The 14165-nt window shown below is 37.5% G+C and overlaps 1 protein-coding gene across 1 annotated transcript in view; it reads right to left on the bottom strand.

Annotated features, from left to right (window-relative positions):
• Window positions 1–978: 978 nt before the first annotated feature.
• Window positions 979–14165, bottom strand: part of RGS17 (regulator of G-protein signaling 17) — a 29415-nt gene continuing 16228 nt past the window's right edge. The window contains exons 2-4 of the mRNA XM_008948010.1: window positions 7291–7380; window positions 5171–5405; window positions 979–1746 (exon numbers count right to left, since the gene is read on the bottom strand). Coding sequence (XP_008946258.1) covers window positions 1558–1746; window positions 5171–5405; window positions 7291–7380 — 514 coding nt within the window. The 3' untranslated portion in view covers window positions 979–1557. The remainder of the gene's footprint in view (window positions 1747–5170; window positions 5406–7290; window positions 7381–14165) is intronic.

Consider the following 14165-nt stretch of genomic DNA (forward strand, 5'->3'; position numbering starts at 1 on the left):
CGCATCATCCATATATATATATATTTAACAAGTATTCAAAGCCATTTCTTGACATATCTTCAGCAGTTTGTGAGGGATGCTAATGCTCATTTTGCTTGTATATGATAGGTATGAAGGTGTTTTTTAAATTCTGAGTCACTGTCTCTTTAAACATCAAAATGCATCCTAAAATTGGACAATTTTAAAAAAAAAGGCCAAGCAAACACCTACTAAAAACCATCATGGCAGCCAACTGATGGGAGTACCATGCTGCCTTAGCTCTGATGAAGGGCTCAGGACAAGATTCTTTACCCAGGAAAGACACCCATTGAATTTTTGTAGGCCTTTTGCTTGGGTAAGGACTGTAGGTTTAGGAGCCCTTGAAGTTTGATTTAATATTACTCTCTAAACCCCTTGTTTTCAAGGAGTTACTCAAAATCAGTGAGGCTAGAAGCTAAGTCTTCTTTAACCCGCCACTTTGTAAAACATTACTTTGTTTAAAAACATTTTTACTGGATTTAGCGTTCAGAAAAAAAATCTTACAGGACTGATGCAATTCATCAAAATGTTCTAAAATGCTCTAAAATGCTACATGTAGGCAATCTTTTATTAAATTTCTTTATTAAAAAAACCTAAATTATCAAGCTTTTTGTGTTGGTTTCTTTTTTTTTTTTTTTTTTCCTCTGAAGTACATAACATTATACAACAGTGTTAGAACTGGATAGCCAGTCTTTAATAAATCAATTACAGTATCTGACATCTGAAATGTACATTGAAAATCTTTGTTCTTTTAACAATTAAACAATATCAGCGCATAGATTGTGTCACCCACACACAGATCCCTTTAAGTGGTTTGTGCTTTTTTTTCTTGCCTTTTTTTTTTTTTTTTTTGACATTGCAAACTCTGTAATGAAAATGCCACAGTTTTGGCAGTGAACAACCAGAGGAATCCTCTGCTTGATTTATTTTAAATAAACAGTGATAAATAGCTCTTTTTTTTCTGTACAGAAATATTGGCTTCAAAAAGTCAGTGTATTGTACTCAGTAGAGCATGTTGAGTAATGCTACACCTTAAAAATTGGCTTTTTTCAGTTAGTGATGTTAAAAAATGCAAGCCTCTTTCTGGCTTGCTGCAGTTGTTTCTGTGTACCATAAGACTGTATTGCACAAAAAAAGTTCTTAAATACAGATATAATTTATGTTATTGGATTAAATATTGCAACAACTAAGTGGTAAGTGAAGCAGTTTTACCTTGCACATGCAGTGTGAGGATACACAAGGAGACTGTTCATAAAACTACAAATACATCATTGCAATCTTGACTGCAGTAGGGTGAAAGGAGTGTGAAACAAATCTATTTTGGCAAATCCATTGTTTCCCTCCCATGCCATCTCGAGCAAGGAGGACCTTGGTAAAAATGTAGACAGAGACCATAATATGTATTTGTTTTCTTCACAGTAGCCTGAGTAGTGCTAAACTGTAGTTCTCCAGGAACTCAGCTCCAGATGTTATTAAACTACTTCTCTTCTATCCCACCCACCCAAAAAAAAATCAAGTTATTTTGTTTGAAAATGAAAACTAAGTTTCAGAAGCAGAGCCTGTAATACTTTCAACAAGAGACTTATAAATTTGAGAGTTCAAAAACCTTGGAAAAGAGTCTCTGTGCATTAGGGTGTATATCTGGAGTTGGGCATCTTCATACATGTGAGGGCTGGGATCCAACAAGTTTCTGTTGATCACTTCTCTCACTCGGGAATCGAGACTAACCTGAAGAAGATGAGAACAGAGTAATATTAAACAGAAATATCAGAAAAGCTGTTTCAGGTATCTGTATTTCTCAGTGCTCCATTGAATAGGATGAGTTTGTAATTTTTTTCAGGTAATGCTAATGCTCTGTGCCTCCTTCAGAGCCACCAAACCATTACAGACTGAGGCCATTGACTCTAGTTCAGTTTGGCTTGGTGTCTACATCCATCTTAAAGGTCTGCAAGATGAAATGCGGCTGTAAAACAGAAAAAAATACAGTGCAACTAAAAGCTCTGTAGTAATTTCCCAAAATCTGTTCTTTTACCTTAAATTATATTTTTATATATTTCAAATTATTTCTCTGAAATGAACGTTGAATGACGCTCATTCAGAGAGCTGAATATTGTTTTCCTAACCATTTGTAGTTAAATCTTTAGAAGCTTTCCATCCAGCATTCTCATCTGGCTGCCCTACAGATTTTTTTCCTCCATTTTTTTTTAGGCACTACACTTACTACTCACAAATTACCCAGAGATTTTTATAATTTTAATTTCCCTATTAATATTAACTATTTCAGATGTTTTCTTCTTTTCAAGACTTTAACAACTTATAATTTCAGCATATCATATGTCTGCACTGAAGTTGGTAGCAAATTTCAATTTTAGCTTCTCATTTACTTTCAATTTGCAACCAGCTCCTGAGCCTAAGCAGAAAAGAGCATATTATGCCTGGGGTGAACACAGAGGTTATTTGAGAATATCATTTAGAAATATAAATGAATGTACAGCTTATCCACAAAATTCTCCAAAACCAGTAAAATGAATGCTTTCTGGATTATATTAAATGGTAGTAGCAGGAAAGCCCATTGAAGCCAGCAAGGATTTGTTCAGCCAAGAAGAAAAAGGCTAAAACACTGAGCAGAGAAATGCCAAGCACAGATCAGTTAAGCTGTGGTGATTTACACCAGGCTGCAATCTGACCCTACAACTCTGCAACCACATAAATAGATATTCACGTTGTCTGCAGGATTGATGTCTGCCCTGCAAAGCTCCACATACCTTGATATGTGAAGGATGCCGAGATGCAAACTCAGAACATACGTGGATGTGTGTGCTTCTGTATTGTTTTACCACATTTACAGTGGTAAAGCAATGCTTTTGGAATACAGCAGTATGCTATGGTACTGAGGAGTAAATACACATTTTCACTGTATCTTCAGTACCAACTGTAGAATCTGGTGTTGCTTGTTTGTTGGCATATTGGAGTATGTTACTGCCACAGCAGGCAAGCTCTTTCTCTTCCAGTGTTTGCTGCTGGTTGATTATCCGTCACAAGGCACCAGGGTGATGCAGGCTAACTGCAGTGCTAGCCAAGCGTAGCTGTCGCTCCAGTGCCCTCTCTCTGCAGAACATCCCTGACACCTGCTGAGTGCACGCTCCCCACCTAAGCGCTCACTGCTACGCCTGCAGGCAGCACCCCGGGGGTACCTCTGCTGTACACCTCCCTTTCGGATGGGCAGGGGTGGGTGCTGCGTCAGCTGCCATCAACAACCTCCCCCCTTTCCCAGCCTGGTGCTCCCCCTCCCCTGTGCTAGCGCAGCTCTCTGGGCAGCCCCACAGCTAGCTCAGTTAAGGGATCGATCCATCTGAAAGCAGCATTTCTTTTCTGGGCTGTTTTTCAACTCAGACATTTTTCTGATTGAATTCCTTGTGCAACTACCATAACTGCACAAGCAGACCAGACTGCAGAGCAGGAATGAACAGACTGGCCGGGCTGCTGGGTCAGTGACTACCTGCTTTTAGACAAAACAGCGTGTGGGGGTGTAGCATTGTGGCAGTTTTGAGAAACAGTGTTGCAGCCATCCGTCTTCAGAATCTGTCTGAATAGATTTCAATCCTAGATCATTGCATTTTGTGCCACAGAAATGACACACCAAGATTTAAGCAGTTCTCCCCCTGACACGAGTGGACACTCATATATCGTAGCAAAAACAGTTTGTGCAGCTAGCTAATAGTTTTTTCATTATCAAATACAATAGCTGGGATAAAAAGCTAAAAATGTGATGGGATAGGGGGGTTTTGTGCCATTGAATATAGCAAAAGTTAATTGCACTTACAGAATGAAAAAAAAAATAATTATGGAACTAATAATTTACACTGTAGTTTTTCAGTGATATACTAAAGCCAGATGACAAAACTAATAGGAATTACTAAAGGAATTTTCTTGCTAAACAGATGAGTACCAGGTATCTGTTTAGAACACTAAGACCTGCCTCAATAACTTCATTACTGAACAAATGATGCTAAATATTTCTGCTCTTGTGCCAGAAGATAACATCTGGAGTGGGATGCCTGGATGAACAAGACCTTTTCAGATCCCTTTCAGATCTAAAGCATTGCAAATAGTCCTTGTTTGCCTCATCAGATTTCCAGCAGGAGCAGCTGGATTGATGACATCCACACACATCCAGTGCATCAGTTTTGGGAGTAGTTTTGTTAAATCCTATGTCAAACAACACTTAGTGTTTGAATTTTTACTTCTGGTTGTCTTGGCTTAAAAAGACAACTGAGCATTCAGCACATACATGTAGGTACTAGAGATATTACATTATAAGAAAAACTGACTATTAGTTTGCTGTACTGGCAGTTAAAATAAAAAATAAATTGTTGGCTTCATTCATATGAATGAAATTGCAAATTACTACTGAATGCAGTGCGGAAGTAAAATGTAGGAAGCAAGGTCCACAATGAGCATAAATTAGCATAACGCCATTGAGTCAGATGCAATGCAGAGACAAGGCGAAGGAGCTGAAGGTACATGATTTGGCCTAAGAAAGATTCTTTTATAGTGCTTATATATTTCTCTATTCCAAAACATGGTTTGATAGGGGATGTTTTTTCTTTCCTCTGGGTGAAGATCATTACAGAATTTGTCTATTTCAGTTTAAGGGTTGAATCTTGTCTAATTTCCTAGGTCTTGTCAAACCTTTCATTAGAGAAAATGCATGGTTTCCATTCCTGGACACTCACACAGGAATAACCAGTGCAAATTTGGGTTTTCTCCTAGACAGCTGTTGCAACAGATAAATCTGTAACAAACTAGATTTAAATTCCTCATTTTTTCCCCAAAACCCATTTACATTACTTACTTCCTCTCTCTGGCAGGCACATAGTATTACTGAAGAAGCATACGTATTTCTCAGTCTTCTCCTACTGGAGTTTCTCAAGTCTTACAGAGACCTTTGAGGTGGGGTGGCCAGTGATGCTAAATGGCCCAAACCCTGTCTCTCTATTTTTTCTGCTCCTTCCTTTCCTGATTTAGTGTCCATACTAAAACTTCCATCTGACAGATCAGGCAGACTTTCAGACTGCTATCTGTCAATCCAGGGTGTAACACTTCGGCTCTGGAATAACAGAAAATGCAAATGTAACATTTGCAGCTTTACCTCTTTTGGTGATAGTATAGAAATGTAATCTTCATATATAAGTCTTGCTTTTTCTTCAATAACTTTCTTGTTCTGTTCTTTCTTTAGATCTTCACATGCAAGCCAGAAAAGCAGGTTCTCCTCACTATACTCTGTTCGAAGAAACTCTCTGAAAAGGTTCCTTCCAGCTGGTGTTTTCATCATCTTGTCAAAATTCTGAGCCCAAGACAAAATTTCATCTGCAGTAGGGTTTTGGCTGCAAAAGCAAAGTATCATTACAAATATGCTTCTATTTTTGTAACAGTGTTTTCATATATTCGTCCAAAAATTCTCCTTTGAACTACACTGTAGTCCAAAGTGAATCCTGGAAGCAACAAGCCTTCAGCAGCAACTGGGGAATTTAGTTCATGCTCCACTTGTGCATTCATTATCTCAATAGCCTATGAAACACGTTTAATGTTATGAGACATGCCCTTGACTTCCTACAAGTTTTCTACTACTGTTGTTAGACATCAGACTCAAAGACAAAATCCCACAACAGCACTGAATTCCTGCAGTGAAAGGAGATGTGTTTTCAGGAAGCTGGCAACAGACTCTCTTTCATGAAGGGTTTAGATGACACCTGATGTTCCTGCTTGCTTCTGATGGTGTTTGGCCAATCACTGGCTGCCACATGATTTGGTTCAGGCAGGACAAGAAAAACAAAAGGCTCTCAGCAGCTAAGAGCATACTAATGAGGCCCAACAAAATAGTAATTCAGAGAACTTTTTTAATTAGCATATTTTTCTGTGCTTGTACCTGAGGGTTGCTAAGCTTCCCTCTATTTGGTGCTATTGACCTGTATGATGATCTATTTGCACATGATGTGACGGATGTTGCTGGCAAAACTGGAGTGAGAAGAAATGGGAAAAAGCCCTTATTCCCATTTTTTGAAGGAAACTATTCATGGCTTGTAACAGTGGACGAACTGGATAAGTGATCACAAGACTAACGTGCATCACTAATACATAAATGTACCAATGAAAGTAGTACTCTACTGAGAAGGTAATACTCTGAGTTGCAATTACATACGGTTTCAAGCTTTATCCTGAGTGCTCACCCACCCATTACAGATAGGATCCAACACAAGAGCTTTACTAGCTGTTGTTAATAGCTTCTCTGTGACCATGATGCACAATAAGTGACATTTGTCTGTATGATTTCAAGTCCATTTATCAACTCCTACTACTCTTCATGCAAGGCAGATTGGAAGCTATTTGCAGTAGCTTTTCAGCAGTCTAGAAGATCTAATAAATGAAAAAGTGCTTAACATTTTAAACTGTCCAGGCAAATAATTGTAATCTGAACCAAGAAGTGTAAATATACAGATTTGAAGGTGAGAAGTCCTCTCTCTGATGAGAGTAAAAAAACTTTCTGAGCAACCTGTGCTCCCTTGTTGTTTTTGGGAAGCTCTCCTCACTACGTTATTTTGTGGAAATATCGGACATTGCTCTCTTATAAATGACCATGAGTAGCAATGAATACAATTAGCTGTTTAGGTTGCTTTTATCATCAATTATCCTCTGGAGCTAAGTTTTAATTTTCTTCTTGAGGGATTAGAGCCCTCAAGACCACTGATAGATTAGCATTTTTCCCAACACAATAAACATGTGCCCTAGTTTTAGACAGAAATAGAAGGGCAGACTTTCAGGGTATGTTACCCTGTTTCTCAAGATGCACGTTTCCTTGATCAATTCTGGTGAAACCATACCTTTATGAAAGGTAAGCATGTTAAAAATCTGGCTGTGAAGTACATGTATGCCTGTTATTTTTTCTTCTTGTCTGGATAAACAGAAGAAAATGAACCTACAGGTAGCAGAGGCTTCTTATGGAGACCCACAAGTCTATGGAACTCTCCATGCAACTCCTATTCCTCCCCACAGTTCTTCCCCACAAATAAAAACTTAAGTAAGCCCGTCTAATGAGTGTCGCTGCTGGCATTTCATTGTCAGGACAGATTTTGCTTCTATTTGTAGGTAGAATTTTTTTTGAGGAAAATAAATTAAAAGGACATTCTCAAAGCATAAAAACCTAGTCAATTCTTGATACTAGTTATAGCAAAAATCAAACACATTGACCAGACAACATTCTGATCAACTTACCATTCTTCTATGACTTGGATACTCTCCATTTTCGTCGTATGTGTTGGCCTTCCTGCATTGTCTCCTCTATCTTCATTCCTAACAGTGAGGCTGCAATGTAGTACAACACTTTATTTTGTCTAGAAAAAGTTAATTTAAAACAATGACTATAGTAATGCCATCTTTTAAAACATATAAACCTGTGTAAGGTGGATTTTTTTTGTTTGTTTTTTTTTTTATCTCTTGCCCCTAAAATTTTGAAGAGAAAATTTTGATAATGATTTTTCCCTTTAATTCTAATGAATATTAATTAACAGTTGCTAGTAGCATGTGTAATTTTTTTATAAGCTCACTGAAAGATGGACACAAAGGTCACTTTTGGAGTGATTTCATGTAGCAAATTGAGAATATTAGTAACAATAAGGGTAAGGGGAATAAGAGTATCTGAAGTGGACATTGATAAGGCTTTGGTGCATCACCATTCCTGAATAGTTGTTCATTCTCTATGAACGTTCCCTTTTTTCTCTCCAGGATATGGAAGCAGTAGATGGCTTAGGTATGGAACTTGGTGTGTGGCAGATCCTTATGATTTCCCCCTCTGATGTTAATTTGTTTTTAATTCCAAAAAAGTAAAACTTACTGGCCTCTCAACAGAAAGGCTTCCATTACCCTCATATTGCCATAAGCAACGAAAAGAAAGACTTCCTTTAGGTAATAAGTTTTAAAAAAAATATTTTTTGGTCTTTTTTGAGTTGGTAACTAACATCACTTATTTTTCCATAAATATCTTCTTAACTAGGTTTTCTTTAGTGGTATCGACATCTCCTGTGTGAATGTTCTGGAACATGTTATCATCCATGCAAAATGAGAAATTCCTGATAACTACTGAAATAAATCAAGTTTTCAGTTATGTAGCTATTTATATAGGAAACTTATGTCCAATAATTAAGCTTAAGAAGTAACACGTAGTAAGAAGATGGAGATTTTCTGTTATCACATGTTCCCTACATGTCCAGTTGACAGAAACCAGGCAAAAGATCCCCCCTCTCAATCCCAAGAGAGCTCATATTCTGAATACTGAGTATTCACCATAAAATGATGCTCTCATCATCCTGAGTGGCGATATACAAAAATGTGTTGGTAACATAAACTTATCCCTCCCCCACTAATCTGAGTAACTTCTGCTCAGCTCTAGGAAGAAATCTCAGCTTTGAGACATTTTTAGCACAAATAACCTTTCTTACTAGCCCCTCTGTATTTATGACTTTCTTCAACATTTTTTTCAAGATTTTGGCAGAGTTGGTAGGTGATCTCAAATGCTGTTCTGAAAACTGGAAGTTTAAGCTCCCAGGCAGCAGAGCACATATTAAGACTTAAACATTACAAAGACGTACACTTTCAAATGAAGCTCTTTGATACTGGTTGCTCCTTCACTTACCTGCCAAGACCTTAGTTCAGGCCTTTGGTCCTGCTTCCCCTGTTACAGCGTAGGAATGCAGCTCCAGTGCTGCTAAGGTGTTAGGTTGTCATCAACTGCTGCAGGAGAAACAACACATCCTGAACTCTGGGGTTGGCAGGTAAAAGCCTTTCCGTCTCCTCTGACCTGTTGCTTGTCAGTCTATGGAGGGAGCACCCAGGAAAGCCAATGGGAGTTCCATACACAGGAGGAGAAAAAAAAGAGGGACCATCCACTTTCTGTCTTGTAATCTTTAAGTCCACACATGTAACTGCTTAGGGTCACCTTGCATCTGGCCAGAGCACAAAGATGGGGTGAGGGAGAAGCAGGGAAGGCGCAAAACTTCTCTCTCCCCCTCCCTTCCTCCCTCCCTCCTTTGCAGTCCATAGGTAGAGCAGAATTTGTTTTCTCTGCTGGGTGCAAAGAAGTGTGTCCTTTGGTTCCATGGAAGAGTAACACCATGGAAGGAGGAAGCGGTTTGTGTAGGTTGGGAATGCGACAGAGTATTCACTTGAGTCCATCCAAAAGAGACTGAAGCTGCCTGTTTTCTTTCCTCCATCACACAAGGAGCAGCTAAGCTATACTGAGATAATTTCATTATTGGCTAGTAGATATCCAAGGTTTCAATGCACAGTCTTACTGGAAGCAGAAGTTGACTCATCTGAGAGCAGTTAATCTACACTGATAATTTAATTTGATGTCTGGGATCAAATACTGTTTGTTTTGCTCATGTAAAATCTCTGCTATACTTAGGAAAATGAACATGGGCTGCTGATGGTGGAATACAAGTAGTAAGTAAGAAAGAGGAATAGGAAAATGGACAAGAAAAGCCATGTTGATTTCGTTTTTGTATCAAAGGAGTAACTGATAGGCCCTATGCATTTTGATTTTCTACAAGACTCCATCTCAGTAAAAAGTTCAGACAGTGAACCCGGAACGTAGTGTGCAGTTTTCTGGTATCTGTACAAAATTGATAATGTGAGGTACACACTTGGCCCTAATTCCTTCATCTCACCATTCATAGCTGGAGTTCATTGGCTGAAGTTAGTCAGAGTTGCAAAACAGGGAAGACTCTAAAGAAAGAAGTGTTATACTCGGTTGGAAAAATTTCTCAGGTTTAGGTATTATATTTAAACTGTGCTAAATTTATAATACCCCTTGTCCTAAATTCTGCATTGTGTTTCCAATGACTTACACTAGCACTACATTTCTGCTTTTATTTATCTACATCTGTCAAGGCTGGAGTTCCATAAGATACATTACTTTTGATATGTTTTTCCTGTGAGAGAAACCATCATTTATATACAGAAATACATGCAATTCAGACATGTTCTGGTTTCACTCAAGGAACTGGTTGATGTACGCTTAGAAAAAAAAAATTTAAATATTTACACATTTGGGACTGCAAAGCTGTTTTGAAAGCAACCTTTAAATAACTCTGATCACAATAACAGATTTCTACCTTTTACCTCAAAATGGCAACACTGCATTGCTATGTTGCTACCTTTAGCTGGAAATACCCTACCTATTCACATTTCTCTGTGGAATTCAAGCAGTCCTCAGCAGCAAAGGCACCTTGCATACCTGGAATTGGTGTTCTTGATAACATTATCCCATTATGGAAGCTATCTGATTGTGTCAGAAGGATTATGCTGTGTAGTGTAGAACTAAACAGAGTAAAAGTAACAGGATAAAAATTAACATAATGATCTCACTTGTTAAAGCTGTAAGAAGAGGAAATTGTTGACATCCCTTATCAAAAAGTAATTGAATTGAAAGGAGGTGTTCTAGGGAGACATTTAATGTAAATTAACATATATAGTTCCATTATTATTTATTAGCTGGAGAACATCTAGCAGATAGCTTTAAAGTTTAGAGACATAAATTGCCCATGATAAAAGCACAACAAAACTACTAATGCCTTAAGAAGAGAGAGTTTGGGGTGTCTAAAGGTAGAGTTCAAGTGGAAAGGACAAGTTCTGTTTTGTTTTCTGTTCCTATAGAGCGTTAGTTCTGCTCACTTTTATGCTGATTTTATTGCTGTGGAGAGTATGATAAAAAGTACTCCAGTAAACCCAAGTGGCCTGAGCTCGATGCACCTTTCAAGTATATCATGGGTTCTTGACTTCTACAAACTCAATAGTTTCTTTAACTAATACAATGGTATTAGGAGTGATTTCTGTTTGGAGTGAGTACATTTCTATTTTGCAACTTCACAGACTTTATAAGTACAAATGTTAATGATCAGGGACTACTTGAAGGAGTAAACACATAAAACAAATGACCACACATAAATTTAAACTGGTCCAGGTTCCTAGCTGATGTGTTTTCAAAGGAACTACTGGGATTTAGAAAACCAATCTTTATTTATTTAGCTACTATTATTGGCTGTTAATATTCATGTTCAGCTATTAAATAATTATTCTATTGAGTAATTACTTAGCTAGATCAGTATTGCAGGCCACTGATGTAAGTTAAAATAGCCAAGATAATTGGATAAAATCATTAAGACAGTTGGACTAGTTTAAGGGCAAAAATCTCACTGACTCTTCCTCCAGGTGTTTCCAGCTGGTGGTTTTAAAGTTGCTTAGCATCCCTACTGCTGTACTTACCTTCTACTACCATTAAGAAACTGAAAATCATTTAGAGCTTGGACCTGATATTTCATGTTCTGTATATCCAGTAAACAAATAGTCTTTAGTTCTTCCCAAGGGTCAGATTGTTACATACCAGTAGCCTAAATCTGGTGAAGCAGTGAAATTACTGTTATCACCATGGCAAGAAAACTATGCCATTGTGACAGGTATTAAGATTGATATTCTGCCCATGTATGTCTGCATCTTGGCTGAAATTTGTAGATGCTAGGCCCTGCAGAGCAATGATTAGGTTTTAGGCTGAACCCATGTATACCACACAGTAGGGCCATGAGCCCTCTAGCTACCACTGTAACACAAAAACCTTCCTTTTTCCTGCCCAAATGCTACATGAAGTCAGTTGCACAACCATAATCTAGAGGCAGAATATGATTTTCAGATGAAAATAAATATCCAGTTAAGATCCCCTGGATAACATGTTCTGGCGTATTTCTCTCACTGATCTACCCTTTGAAAGAGTATGTCACTGGCACCACTGTTCACCCTATCCTACTCCTGGGAATTTTTTATATCATCAGACCAAGAGACAAAATATTTTGAGATCATATGTCCAAAAACAAAGAAGGAATTTTTTTTATGCTTAAGTCCAGCTTCCAGTGCAAGCAAGCTACAGGCCATACTGCCATAACTCAGATATAGTGATTTCATAGAAGTAGACCAATCATAGAATCACAGAATCATTTAGATTGGAACAGACCTTTAAGATCTTCAAGTCCGACCATTAACCTAACTCTGTCAAGTCCATTGCAAAACCATGTCCCTGAGCACCATATGTATACTACTTTTAACAATGTCCAGGGATGATGGGAGGCTTTCTTAAAAAACAAAAACAAAAACCAAACCAAAACAACAAAAAACAAACAAACAAAAAACAAAACAAAACAAAACAAACAAAAAACACACACACAAAAAAACCCAAAAAAACCAATTTCCTCCTCACCAAAAAAACCAAAAGAGATCAAAATTTAATTGTTATTTTAAGATTCCAGTGGTAGATGATGCAAAATGCCATTCACCGAAAGTGTTGACAAACACAGGTTGAATTTGCCAATGTGGAGGAGGAGAAGCCTTCTTTAAACAAGCAGGTTAGTGCACTCATTCAGGACCTGAAAGACCCTTCCTGTGGGACTGCAATGGGGTAGATGTCTTTCAAGCTGTGAAGTTATTCCACTTTGGTACAGACAATAAAATAATAATTACACAAGATAAAACCAGGAGTCTCTTAACTTAATGGCAAACCATGTAATACTTCTAAGCATTTTAATAAAGTAAAACTTTTTATGCATCATTGAGGGGAGAGTCTGAAAAGAAGAACATCTGATTAGTGCATTTTTCTGAAGAAAGGGGAAGGTGGTTTTGAGAAAAAAAATGGGCAGCAACCCTAGATCTTTCATCAGCTGGGTAAATATTTTCACTTTATAATATAAAGTGGTTGTACCCCTGCCTGCCTCCAAGCACTTTAATTCCTTTACTTTTATTATAAAAGTATGGCTTAAAACATGCAATATGAACAGAAACATATTTTTCATTGTTTTAATTCAGATGCAGAAAAAGTGCATGCCAGTATCTATTTCATTTTTGATTGTGGTTCAGTCTGGCCAGACTGTCTTTAATACACAGTCAGTCACAGAAAAATAAATTGTTTGTACAGCTCTGTTCACAAGTTCACTCCTACATGCTGAGGCAGGCTCTGGTGGAAAGTCAGAGATGGATGTGATCCCTGTGTGATGTATGTGATAATGCAACAGACAACTATACTAGCACTTTAAAATTTCTTTTACGAAACCGAAGATGTAATTCTTTTCTGACACCTTATTTTTCTGACAGATGGAATATTCAAGCCTGATGGGAACAAAAACTAGTCAGGGCTGTGTTTGTTTATGAACAGAGGACCATGACGATTTTGCTATACTGTACAAAGCCATAATGATGAAAAATAACTGCAGTATTATGATCCATTCGTAAGGAACAATACAGCCATGTTAAACTTAAAATCACTTAGAGTCTAGTCAGTAATGCGATCTTCTGTCTCCCTTTTAATAGCACAAAAATAGACATCCATGAGAATGAACAATATTATTCAATATTATTCAAGGATAACTTTTTTTTTTTTTTTTTTTTTTTTAAGATGAGTAAAGGGTAAATAAAAAACCTGGTTCTGTTAAAGTTAGGAAAAGAATTCACTTTTTGTTACAATAAGTGAATAACATCCAGACTAATTATTCTGAGAAAAACTAGAACTAGAGTAATGATTTTTATGAAAAAGTCATGTCTTGTACTACATCTTTTCATAGGCTCAGATAAATTTGCATTATATCCTTCAGGCCTCTGTCTGTATTAGAAAGGGAATGCATCAGCCATCTGAGCCATATATTGTGATCTCTTATCTCTAACCTTTTAGAATTTATCTCCTTTTAAGTTTAGCAAGATAGACCAAAGCACTGAGACTGTTGTAATAATACCAGTATATTCAAAGCACAGAAGTGCAGAGTAAACTTCAGCCAAATAAATGGCATAAAATTGATTCTAGAGTGCAGGATTGCATGGGCCTCTGTAGGTCTGTAAGACCAGTATAAGTGATGTGCAGTCCGCCCACAGAAAGATATGAAACAATAAAAACTGCAGACTTGGTACTTCCATATATATGTACTGACTGTCTGTGAGAAACTTTGGAGGGGAACAGTGATCAGGAACCTTTGGAGTCACTTATTTAAAATAATCAGTATCTCATCTTAACTCAGCCAGCAGAACATGATAATTTCTCTTCCGAAGAAGAAACAGATCAA

The sequence above is a fragment of the Merops nubicus genome, unplaced genomic scaffold, assembly GCF_000691845.1.
Source record: "Merops nubicus isolate BGI_N331 unplaced genomic scaffold, ASM69184v1 scaffold2659, whole genome shotgun sequence".
Lineage (NCBI taxonomy): Eukaryota > Metazoa > Chordata > Aves > Coraciiformes > Meropidae > Merops > Merops nubicus.